Source organism: Stegastes partitus, unplaced genomic scaffold (genome assembly GCF_000690725.1).
Source record: "Stegastes partitus isolate 25-593 unplaced genomic scaffold, Stegastes_partitus-1.0.2 Scaffold1633, whole genome shotgun sequence".
Lineage (NCBI taxonomy): Eukaryota > Metazoa > Chordata > Actinopteri > Pomacentridae > Stegastes > Stegastes partitus.
The window spans coordinates 104,919-116,715 of record NW_007579364.1 but is presented as its reverse complement, the minus strand read 5'-3'; the positions used below and the strand labels follow the sequence as shown (position 1 = coordinate 116,715).

Below are 11,797 nucleotides of genomic sequence, written 5' to 3'. Positions count from 1 at the left end.
TTAGCTCTTCAAATTTTAATGCACAACAGGAAATTCAGTCGGAGTAACAATAATTCATAAAAGCTCATATTAGCTCAGTCAGTGTCTGCTAATAGCCGTTTAAAGACCAAACTATTTACACTAAGTATCAGGAGCAGAGAGAAATGTTTTACTGTCACCCGTTATTGCTATGCAGCGTGCACGCCAACTGGAACTAAAAACTTCAGCTTCTTTCTACGATACCAGGAAAACCAACAAAGCTTTGGCAGCAGAATCTGAATAAAACGGACATCCGTCTCTTCTGGGGAGCTTCACCATCATCTCTGGGACATGGAGGGAACCAGGACTAGTAGTCAAAATCATTTATTTCCTTTCAGTTTCCACCAATATGATTTTTTGTCTTTACATAAAGCTTGTCACAAAGGAATCCGTACATTCATTAGGCAGGTCAAGAGGAGACGAAGTGACTCATGTTGGGAAAAGAAACTAAACTAGTGAACTGGTTCTGAGGCCGACTGTCTGATCCGGCAAAAGCACAAACTCACTGAAAAGCAGAAGACGGTAAACGGACGACAGACGGCTGAAACAAGGCCGACGACAAGATGGAAAACTACCAAAACTACCAAGTGCTTTTACTCTGTGGGACTGGATGAGCAGAAAAACATGACGGTTAAAAGCAGGTTACACACAGAGCGGGTCGGATGATGCTGCTACGACTAGTTCTCATACCGACAGAAACCCCACAGGTATGGTTAGACGAGTGAGTGGACGAGAGAGGGGGGGAGAGAGAGAGAGATAGACAGAGAGAGAGAGGGCGAGAGAGAGAGGGCGAGAGAGAGAGGGCGAGAGAGAGAGGGCGAGAGAGAGGATGAGACAGAGAGAGAGAGAGAGGGCGAGAGAGAGAGACAGATAGAGAGAGAGAGAGAGAGAGAGAGAGAGAGGTTTGCTTCGTGTCGCTCAGTTCATCAGTTGTAGAAAACAAAGGCAGGCTGGAGAAGAGAAGGATATCTGCTGGGTAACAGTCACTTCTGCTGCAGCCTGGCAGCTTTGAACTTGGACACCCTTTTCGGGGCCTGCTGGGGCGGCGAGACGTCGGGCGCCACCTCCTCCTGCTTCCTCTCCAGGATGGTTGGCAGAGCTGGTGGAGCGATGGTCAGGTGGGGCACAGCTGTAGGCATCGGGTCCTTTTCTACCACCGTCCCTGAAAAGGCCTGAGGAGAAAGGGGAGGAGGCAGGAAGGGAAGGAGGCAGGAAGGGAAGGAGGCAGGAAGGGAAGGAGGCAGGAACCAAAGTGAGGAAACGGGCGTCGATCACTCGCACCTCAAGTGTAACACAAACACTGATCGACTGTTGTCATGTTGTGTTTCTTGTTCTTATCAGCGCTTGTGTTAAACCACATTCAGGTCAAACTCCAGACACTTGGTGGTAGTTTGTCTTTGACATCTCTACATGGTTTATACTGAGTTCTTCACATCCAGTGACATTAAAGGTGGAGCACATGGTTCTAGCTGAAGACACTTCTTATCAAACACGTCTCCACAGTCCGCTAGCGTTCTGCTCTGTTTGCACACCAACCAGGTTCTGCAGCTGTGACCGACCCACACGACCCGGTCCAGCGTGTCCTTGTGCAGATTTGTGTTTGTGCACAGAGCAGGAGGAAAAGGGAGACATGCTAACTCGCTAAATATAAAGAATCTTTCTTCACTAACTCTTCAGGCAACAAGCCGACAAACAGAAATAAACCATGTTTGTACCTCAAACCTGCTGGGCAGCTGCAGCGGCACCGCCGTGGGGCTGTCCTCCTCCGTGATGCCGTCGCTGGTGTCGCTGTGCGTCGCCTCGTCGTGGCTGAAGCTGCGACAGACCATCCTGCGCTCGTCGAAGTCCGCCGCGCTGCTCTCGCTGGTGTCGCTGCACACGCTGTTCTCTCGACTGCGTGACTTCAGGATGGACTTCCTGGGGATGGGTTCTCCGTTCTTCACGTCCACGAACAACCTGCACATGAACGACAGTCTGCTTCACCACAGAGCTCCAGCCAGAAACAATTCATTTAAAAGTGATGTCCCACATGAGTCGTTCTGTCAGACTGAACGCTGGCTTCGTTTCCTTCCTACCTGTAAATGTCTGCTGGTGTTGTGATCTTGTGGAGTTCGTGATGCGAGTGTCCGTTATTGTGGCCGTTCTTCTTTTTCCTCTTCGAGTGCTCCTTCTGCTCCTTCCTCTCGCTGAACTTCAGCATGGTGTTTTTTCCTGTGTTTATCCTCACCTGGAGCCAGAGAGAGGCAAAGTTAAAGGCTGAACAGAGACACGCTGCACAATTAAAAAGAAAAGGACAGAAGCTCCAATATCTGGAGCAGCCAATCGGTGAAACGCTCCCCGTTATTTATCGCTCTGACCTTCTTCAGTTCGACTGTGTGAGAGAAGAAGATGGTGGGCAAACAATTATCCTCCTCTTCCTCGTCGTCCTGCTCTTTCTTCCCGTCCATGCTGAGCGGTGCTTTGCAGTGAGGCACCGAGCTCCAGCCGGGCTTCAGACTCAGGCCGTTGACTGGAGGAGCCGCCTCGGCCTCCTTCTCCTCCTCTGAGGAAGACGACGACGTGTCCTCGCCGTTCATGTCGGCGTTATCAGAGAGTCTGCAGGAAAACCAGAGACGCTGTGATTTCTCTTGAGGTCAGAACATGTCAGACTGCAGTGAGGCGGGTCGGTCCATATACCTGTCCTGCTCGTCTTGGAGCTCCTCCAGCTTCTCAAGCTCATCCAGCCGAGCCCACAGCTCCTCCTCAGTCATCACGTCTTTTCTGCTCTGTCCCTCTTCTTCGTTCTCCTCGTCCTCCTCTTTCAGGTCCCACACCACATCCAGCTTGGGCTTGGAGTTTGGTTTGTGAGCGATTCTCTGCTTTCCTGTTAGAACAGAAATCCTTCATGAAGAACTCTGCTATGCCTAAACACCAATCTGAGCAGAATTAAGTAAAAAGTGAAGCAATAAACTGTGATGTTCAAGTGAAACGAGGTCAGAAGAAAGGCTGACGAGGTACCTTTGGCGACAGCAGCGTCGCTGTTTCCGACCTCCTCTCTGATGTCAACATAGTCGCCTTTACTCTACAGAACAGGAACGCTTAGGTCAATACATTTGTCCCCGTTCAGCGTTACACAACATCTCCTGTGAAGTAATGCAACATACGGCGGAGATGGTTTCCAAATCCTTCGCAAACCCGACTCTGGTTTCAAAGTTCTTCATCGTCTTGGACAGATCGTCTAATTCGTTCTTCACATCTGGACAGAACACATCACAGTGAGACAAAAACACACGCCGGCTGCAGGCAAACCAGAGATTTCAATAAAACATTCGACACGACGGCGAGCAGCTGAAGAGTTAAAATCCTAAACAAGTTGTGGAGGGGGAGGAAAAAAAGAAGATGAAAAATGATGACACAAACAGTTCATAATATCTTCTGCCCTGAATACTACTCCGGATCATTAAATCTTCACAACAATTAAGCCCTTTCACTAATAGCAGCAGAGGGCCCTTGTTTCCATGGCGATCGGGAGCCCCTCCAGTCAGCGCATCAACTGGAAGTGAGGAAAGGTCAAACACAGAAGGCCTGACAACTCAGCCGCTGCCTGACACATCTCAGCTACTGTGTTTGTATTACAGCACTTAGCTCTGTAATAGCAGGGTGGGCCGGGTCAGGAGGCTGGGGGGGGATGGGCCGCGGCAGCACATTTCTGCTTCACTAAACATTCTAATAATGTTCACATCAGACATCGTTACTTGGGCCCATTTGACTTGATATGAGATTTCTCAGACCTGGAATGAGCAGCGGGGTTAACGCACAGTGACGCGCCGCCGCCGCAGCAGCACCCCGCGTTGGACCGAACCAAAGCGCTGCAGCGCCTCGGCTGTGGGAATGTGCTGCTGCTATGAACTGTTATCACAAGATTTACAGCCGACAGCAGCGACCTGTAACGTATGAAGTGCAGCGGCAGACGCTCTGCAGCCTGCAGCCTTTTAACCACATGTGAACAAACCCACCCACTACCCAGAACGCATCACGCTCATCTGTGAAACAAAGATTTGGCCCAGACGCCCCGCTGTGAGTCACGGCACAGTTTAAAGCAAGTTCTGTCAGTGCTCAGACAAGCGGTCCAGAAACGATCCGCCAGCGCCCTCTGCTGGACGAATGGCGGCGTTGAGGGATCACATGAGCAACCAATCAGAGGGGAGACGATCAAAAACACTCACATTTCATCCTGTGATCGACGATCTTCTGGGCCTGCTTGGCGGAGCACTTAGCGAACCAGTTGTCGCCCAGCAGCACCGTGACCTCGTTGGTGTGCACCAGCTTCCCGGGCATGAAGGCCAACGGGCCGAACGGCACCTGTTCACAGCACGGTGGGCAGAAAGGAAAAGAGAAGGAAAGAGAAGGAAAGAAAGGGCAGAGTGTCAGAGGAACACAGTGAATGGAGCAGCTGGTGGAAAACATGAAAGAACTAAAAGAAGAAATAGGATAGAATCACATCCCAGAGAGGTCGTGTTGTTGTTACAGCACAAAGATAGAGTCACCACCACCATACATACACATAAATAAACAACAATAAACAACATAAAATGTACAATAAGTGTAGTACTGTCCAGTAGAAGTGGAGAAGTGCTGGAGTGCAAACAGTGATGTGCAACAGAAACAGAACCGTCTAATGGGATGAACACATCCCTGTAGGGAGGAGGACGGGTTCTGGGAGGCAGGATTCTGGTCCTGTGTGCTTTAAACAACATCAGAACTCACCATGATGTCATAGGACAGCTGATCAGGTAGAGTCTGGAGGCGGTCACTCAGAGCTTCGTAGTCACCTGACACCTTCTTCCTGCAAACACATCCAACAACTGTTCAGGAAGCGTTTGGTTTGTCTGAAGTCCTCCTCTGGTTGGTCTGACTGATCAGGTGAAACCAGGAACAACAGGGAACACACTGAGGACTAATGGGGAAGTGTCTGTTTCCCTTTCACAGACTTGGTGTGACCCAAGTGGCCTCAAGATGGCGCTGTTGTTCATTTATATTATACGTTCAGCTTCACTACAACAGAGTAAAACTCAGTGAACTTGAAAGCAGAAATGTGCAGCTACTCTGCAGCTTAAGGTTCTGTAACAATACACATAAAGTTATAAATGATAAAATGAAGGATTTGTTCTGTTCTGTCAAAGCTTTCTGGGGACACCTGAAGAAAGCAGAGCCACTGATCAAAAGTCACAAATCTGCTTTGAAAAGAGCCTCCCAGACGTTTGTAGGTGAACTGATAACCTGAGTGTCTGTGACTGAACGCTGGACGTCTGGACAGTGAAGACGCCTCACAGCTTCATGAGTCACTAAACGGCAAAAACTGCTTCAGGGTCTTCTGCTGCTTCTTTGAATTGAATAAAATAAGAATAATGATTTTTAAGCTGCCTTTTGGCTTTTCAGCTGCACTCAAATGCAGTTTTTTTCCTCAGAAACTTCTGGTGTTCACTTCCTGGTTGGGTTTCATCAGTCAGATGTGTCATGTGACCACCCTGTGCCTCCTGGTGCAGGTAAACGGTGACGTGGTGGACATTTTAAAGCCTATCAGCATAGACAGAGGTTATTCCTGAAGACACACACCCCCACAAAGGTGGTACCAGATATTCTGCCAGACCGGACCACCGTATGGATCGAAGGTGGAACCGGGTTGGAACCTACATGAAGGATTAATGTCCAAAGAGGAACAGTGAAGCTGTAATGTGTCCTGCAGAGCCAACAGGAGAGCGAGGAAGACGTCAGTCACAGCGTCTACAGAAGCTCCAATCAGCAGCCAGTGGGACCACCTGTACGGGTCGGACCCGGCTGGTCTCTACAGGCTGTATCACAGGAACACTGCTGACCGCTCTGCTCACCGCCAGCATCCCAGTTTGTTCTTCATCACTTCACAGAAACATGTGGTTTAACTGACAAGTAGGAGCTTTAACCTTCACATAATATAAAATAATCCCTGGTACGGTATCAGAGCTCGTCCTCCGCCTCCTGGAACTGCTCCCGACTGTCATCCATACGAAGAACCGCCGGCGGCGCCTCGCGGCTTGCAATCAATGAAACACACTCACAGAGTTCCACTGAAGTCCCAGTACAGGGTCACGGTCCACTCAGGTCCACTCAGGTCCACTCAGGTCCACTCAGACAGGTGTTTCCACTCAGTCTGCCGGATCAGAGCTCCAACGTCTGAACATCTGCACAGAGTGGGTCAGCTCCCTCCATCACATCTCCATCAGCAGAACGTGGAGAGAGGAGGAGGAGACGCGAGGAGACAGGAAATGACACGTCTGTTCCTCTTAGCTGACGCTGCGTTTGTGTGACTTTGGCGGTTTTATTTGGTGATGGACTTCCTAAAATGTATTAACATGTGTGTCCTTAAACATGAGAAGATCAACTTCTCCACATGTGTCCATTTAAATACACGACTTCAGAAGCAGCTGTGCATTTATTAAAAAGATCAGATTAAACTCAGTCTACAGTTCACACAGATCCTAGAAGCTGAACTGCTGAATCAGAACAGACGATAAAATCTGAATCTGATGTTTAGTCCAAATACTGCGGTGATGATGGAGCGTCAGAGTCCGATCATCCAATCAGTAGCTGCTCCTAAACAAAGAGCTCGTCATCGATAGGAGGGAAGGCTTCGTCTCCTCCTCATTGCTCCTCCTCGTCGCTCCTCAGAGATCCCTCCTTGCTCCTCGCTCCTCAGAACAGAAGGAGCAGGTTTGGGATGAGGAGCGATTTCTGGATCAAGCAAAGATCAAGCAGTGAGGAACAATCCCATGAGAGAGCTGACGTCTCCGTCCCTCTCCTGCTGAAATCATCTTCATCTATTTAACACGTCACGGCAGGAAAAGTAAAAACTAAATAAAACACTTTCTATGTAGCTGCTCCCATTCTGCATCTCTGTCACTGTTTTCTATGAAACATTCGAGGGCTGTTGTTCACGTCAGCAGAAGCACCGTTTCTTTTTTATGTCCGACCAACAAGAACAAACCAAAACGTCTTAAAAAGTCCCAGCGCTGCATGAAACCTGAAGTCCAGGAAAATACGGCTTTATTGGACAATGATGGAGGAAAAAAACACTTTGATGTTCTATTGTTCTGCAATATAATATTAAAAAAACATAAAGAAATGTTCACCTGATGACCTGTCAGTCTGTAGGAGAGCATTTAAGATAAAAATACGTTAAAAAAGCTGAAAACAAACAGGGTCTAAGTGTCCAAAGTGGCTTTAACGGCTGTAACTGGCATCCAGATGTGGCTTTACAGTCGCTATACGGAGCTTTTTGGTGTCAAACAAACCGAGTGTGTCCGAGAACATCTGAATCACAGACTGCAGATCAGTCGGGAAATGAGAATTGTGCAAATGGTCTGTGTGGATATAAGCACAAAAGAAGCTGAAACATGATGTGAGTCTGAATTCCTTCACTCTGCAGAGTGACAACTGCACACAGTGTTTAACCTGCTGTACGGTCAACAGGCTGAACAGTCTGCAGGCCGTCCAGCGGCTCCTCAGGCACCTGTGCAGGTGTGCAGGTGTGCAGAGCCTTTAAAGCTGCTGAGATGTTCATTAAACTTACACGGATTCACTCCGACAAGCAGGCGCAGAAGAAAAGCTGAACGTCCTGCAAAGTCCTGACCGACAGTTCTGACGACATGGTTCAGTACCTGCTGACTACTGAGCAGTGTTTTACCACCACACTGTGTGCAACAGTTGAAGGGTTGGAAGATGCTTACCAGTGCTGGATCCGACTCTCACAGTCTCTCACCACCTGTTTCAGAACAAACAGTTGAAACATGAATCAGGCTGAAGAGCAAAACAACATGACCAATGAGTGTTTTCTGATCGGCGCTTTCACTCCGAGACAGAACAGAACACACACAGTTACTGGACCACGGCTCATCACAGGTTCAGGGAAGCAGGAGACCAACACATCCGGACTTCTGCACAAACATCTCTTCACTGGGACTTTTCTGTAGGACACCAACCTGCTGCTGCACATGTTCACAGCTCAACTCAGCTCACTTCTGCTCTTTACACTTATACTGCTGTATTTTACTCATATCTTGTGCTAGTTTTTATTATTATTTATTAGGCTTTTTCTTTAAAAACAACAGGACCTGAGAGGTAGTTTGGTGCCACTAATGTGAATGTGAGCTGGTGTGACAATAAAGCTCCTTGAATCCTTGAATAAACTGGAATATTGGACCGTAAAAGTGAAGTCAGAGCACATTTTGAAAAACCACCAGAGCCAAAGTGGCCTCCAGTAGAGAAATAATAATAATGGTTCAGGTTTAGGAGCCTTACATCTGATTTTATAGGAATAAAGTGACTGATTCAAACGTTATGGGAGTTACAGGTTCAGCTCCTGATCATGAAGCCTGAATATTTACAGGCGCGTTCACATTAAACTATAAGACATGCAGCGTCTTGTTTCATTAGTGTGGAAGAGAAAAAGTAAAAGTAAGAAGAAGCGAAACTAAGTCTAACTAACTCCTGGTGCTGCGTTCAAAGACCCACATGTGAGGAAGCTTCTGGAAACTCAGTCAAAGCCATAAAACACCAGCTCACGGACCTGCTTTAAGACGCAATACGTCCTCGTTATTAGCATTTATTGCTAATTAAAGCACTTCCTCACGCCCACTCGTGGCTCAGGGACACGCCGCGTGGTCGCTGCTACCGCTGCTGCTCACGAGCCTGCAAAGCAACAGAACAACTGCTGGTTCTGGTTTTTACCTTCTGGTGTTCCTGCCGGAGCCGGACCGCTCCGCCGACCCGCTCCACGTCCGCTTTACCTTTATCAGCCATCCGTCCACGCCACGAGCACAGCGGGGGTTCTGTTCGGCGCTGTTCGGTGGCGAGTGAGCCCAAAACAAAAGCTCAGGGGTTGTAGTGAGTCCTAAAGAAGTGTTTATGAAGGCAGCAGCAGCAGCTTCCCCTCGGAGCCGCGCTGCTCGTGCTCATCAAAGGGCCAGCGGTGCTTATCCTCGCTCTCGGAAGTAAAAGCATCTCACTCGCTCATTTCACGGCTTCTGCATGATTTTCCAAAAATATCCGCGGTGGTAATATCCAGAGATTAGCAGATATTTCCTCGTCACTCTCGCTGCGCCGTGGACCTCGGTCTCGTCGTCAAGACAACGGCGACGGCGGCAGCACGTCCGGTCGGAATTTTCAGAATAAAAGACTTGTTTTTTCTTTTCTTTCTTTTTTTTTCTCAGTGTATTACCAAAACAAAGACAACTCTAAACGAACAAACGTGAACGGAGAAATTATTTGGTGAATTAACAACAATAGCACCAGAGAGGAGAACACTTTGAAGTTGCTCTTTCACTCATATCTATTCTGTCAAAACTTATTTTTTTTAAATAACTTTTTCTTTTCAGTTTACGGCTATTTCACAAATATTATATGTTTTGTTAGATTGCAGATAATTACTAGTATTTATGTTTTGTATTACAGTTGACTGTAGTGTCCATTTAGTTGTTAAACACAATTACATCTTCAACATCTGTAATTTCACAATAATCATTTTACAACTTTTAACTGAGAGATCACGCTATTTTAATTTTTATTTACCGTGTTTAAATCAGACAAAAAAAAAACATCACTATATAGATATTTCACATTATTTGAAGGAAACATGTTCACTAATTACACATTTTTAAATTTTTTATTTGTTTTTTAAAGGGAAAAAAATTAGTTTATTAAAGATTGAGAAATAGTGAGTAATTTCTTCTTCAGATAATATCTGGCAAAGTCACTGAAAAAGTATTTGTTTACGTGTAACTGTAAAAACAAACAAAAAACTAAATAAACAAAACAGACTAAAACCGCGTCCACATGTACACATCAAACAATCTCTTTTTTCACGTTTACAAACATTAATTTGTTCTTGTCATTAATATATAACTATAATTCTAATTAATACTGTGTTTCATGATCCGACAACATTTTCGTGTCTAATTTGTTAAATTCACCAGAACCTGCTCGGTGGTATAAATACAATGATGGGAACAGTCAAATAAAATGCAGTCACCTCAAACCTTTACTCATGAGCTTGTATTGTTTTCACCATTTAACGCCTCTTTTATGAAAGTCCTCATTTCTGACTTTTGAATTCTGAATCTGACTTCTTTTATTTTGAAGGCGAACCATGGTGTTTTCCTTTTTACCGCCAAACGCCGCCAGCTTGACGCGGCTGCTCCTCCGTGTGTCCCGGTGTACTCTGGGTAAATGTGGCCGCCTGCACAAATGTAAACAGTCGACATGATGTCTGGAGCCAAACTGGACCTGCTCCGTTCAGAACTCAGTCACACAGCAGCTCGCGCAGCCGTGTTTCAGACATCTGGCTGCTGCAGGAGCAGAAGTGGCCCTAATCCTGCCCACGCTGATCTGCGTGGAGCTGCGCGAGTTTGCACATTTACAGCTAATGTGCAAACACGCGCACATATAATAGAACACATTTCTATCAGAGGAGGGAACCAGACCAGACAGGAAGCTGCACTGAACTAGTCCGGTTCTGAAAAGTCGTGTAATGCATCCAGGGTACCAGCCCCCTCGGTGTTGGACGCTCATTGGCTGCTCGTGTTGCCTTTAGGTGCTGTCGGACATATCAGCAGCGCAGCGGTTCTTAACAAGTAAACAAGACTCTGTGTCATAAAAGCAGCGCATGAGCAGTGATTTAAAATGAATGCATGTTGTCTTCAGTGGGAGCTCTGAGTCCATCATTATTCTTACAAGGCAGATGTCTGTTTTTCTCTTTAATGTTAAAAAAATATTTGTCAGCACCACAGGATTCTCTAGAAAACATCTTTATTAATCTCATTCACACACGGCTGCTGCTTTTAATAAAATAACTTCATCTTTGTCCTAATTAATAAAATCTAAATAAAATAAAGCAAAATTAAATTAAATTAATTTAAATTAAACTAAACTAAATTAAATTAAATTAATACATAAGATTGATCTAAACTTGTGTCAGTAAAGATGAAAAAAATAGCGACACTTCTTGCTAAATGAAGTCGTTAATATTAGTCGGCGGCCCAAAAAGTATTCAGGATGCTCTGCTTCTTAATTTTTGAAATAAAAATCCTTTAAACTAGAAAAAAATGAAAATGAAATAAGATAAAATAAAATAATAATAACAATAATAAACTAAAAAAAAAAAAAGATAAAATAGAAAATAATTTAATTCAAAAATAATTTTTAAAAATGAAAAAACTAAAATATTGTTATTTTATTGTTTTATTTATTTGTCCTTATTTTTCTACTTTTATTAGCCTTTTCTTTTATGGATTCATTTTCATTAATATTGCTTTATATTGCCAAACTATTTATTTTTTATTTTATTTCTTCTTCTTTTCATTTCCTCTTTTATTCTATTGTTTTTTTTACTGACTTATTGTTGTAATGTGTCTCTCTCACTGCTCCCTATCTATTGACTGTTTTCAAACAAAAAGGCAGAGAGTTCCGGATTGGTCGAGGTTCCCTGAATGCAGCATCAGCTGTTTCCCATCAGGCACTGCGGCCGGAGTCAGACAGCAGCAGCAGAAATCATGACAAGCAGCCGGTGGAACAGGGTCCAACAGAACTCCTGATCAGAACCAGGCCCAGTGACCATTGATGAGGATTAATCACCACAGTCAGGTTCGTACATGCGCAGTGCTGACCGGGCTTCAGCTCTCAGAGGCAGAAAGAAGCATCATGACGTCAGCCGGTGATGCTTCTGATGCAATCAGTCCCGATTTAATGATCTGTCATGTTTAAAGTGTGG

General features: G+C 45.6%; 2 protein-coding genes across 2 annotated transcripts in view; one reads left to right on the top strand and one right to left on the bottom strand.

Annotated features, from left to right (window-relative positions):
• Positions 1 to 855: 855 nt before the first annotated feature.
• uri1 (URI1 prefoldin like chaperone) lies at positions 856 to 9,145 on the bottom strand. Its single transcript, XM_008301137.1, has 11 exons — positions 8,761 to 9,145; positions 7,761 to 7,795; positions 4,765 to 4,843; positions 4,224 to 4,359; positions 3,162 to 3,253; positions 3,016 to 3,079; positions 2,695 to 2,881; positions 2,376 to 2,613; positions 2,094 to 2,245; positions 1,734 to 1,974; positions 856 to 1,190 (listed from the first exon to the last, which is right to left on the bottom strand). Exons 1-11 carry the CDS (start codon positions 8,830 to 8,832, stop codon positions 1,002 to 1,004), a joined length of 1,485 nt encoding a protein of 494 aa, XP_008299359.1. The 5' UTR covers positions 8,833 to 9,145; the 3' UTR covers positions 856 to 1,001.
• A 2,406-nt stretch (positions 9,146 to 11,551) lies between these two features.
• zgc:112052 (protein C19orf12 homolog) overlaps positions 11,552 to 11,797 on the top strand; it is a 2,351-nt gene continuing 2,105 nt past the window's right edge. The window contains exon 1 of the mRNA XM_008301136.1: positions 11,552 to 11,670. The gene's annotated coding sequence lies outside the window, so the exon portion shown is untranslated. The remainder of the gene's footprint in view (positions 11,671 to 11,797) is intronic.

What these genes read in the sequence shown, in the direction of transcription:
- uri1 (XM_008301137.1), bottom strand. Translation starts at nt 8,832, where the DNA reads ATGGCTGATAAAGGTAAAGCGGACGTGGAGCGGGTCGGCGGAGCGGTC. An exon ending in GAGAGTCGGATCCAGCACTG is followed by an intron (nt 4,844 to 7,760) that starts GTAAGCATCTTC and finishes ATGTGTTTGCAG; the next exon opens with GAAGAAGGTGTCAGGTGACT. An exon ending in AGCTGCCCAGCAGGTTTGAG is followed by an intron (nt 1,191 to 1,733) that starts GTACAAACATGG and finishes CTTTCTCCTCAG; the next exon opens with GCCTTTTCAGGGACGGTGGT.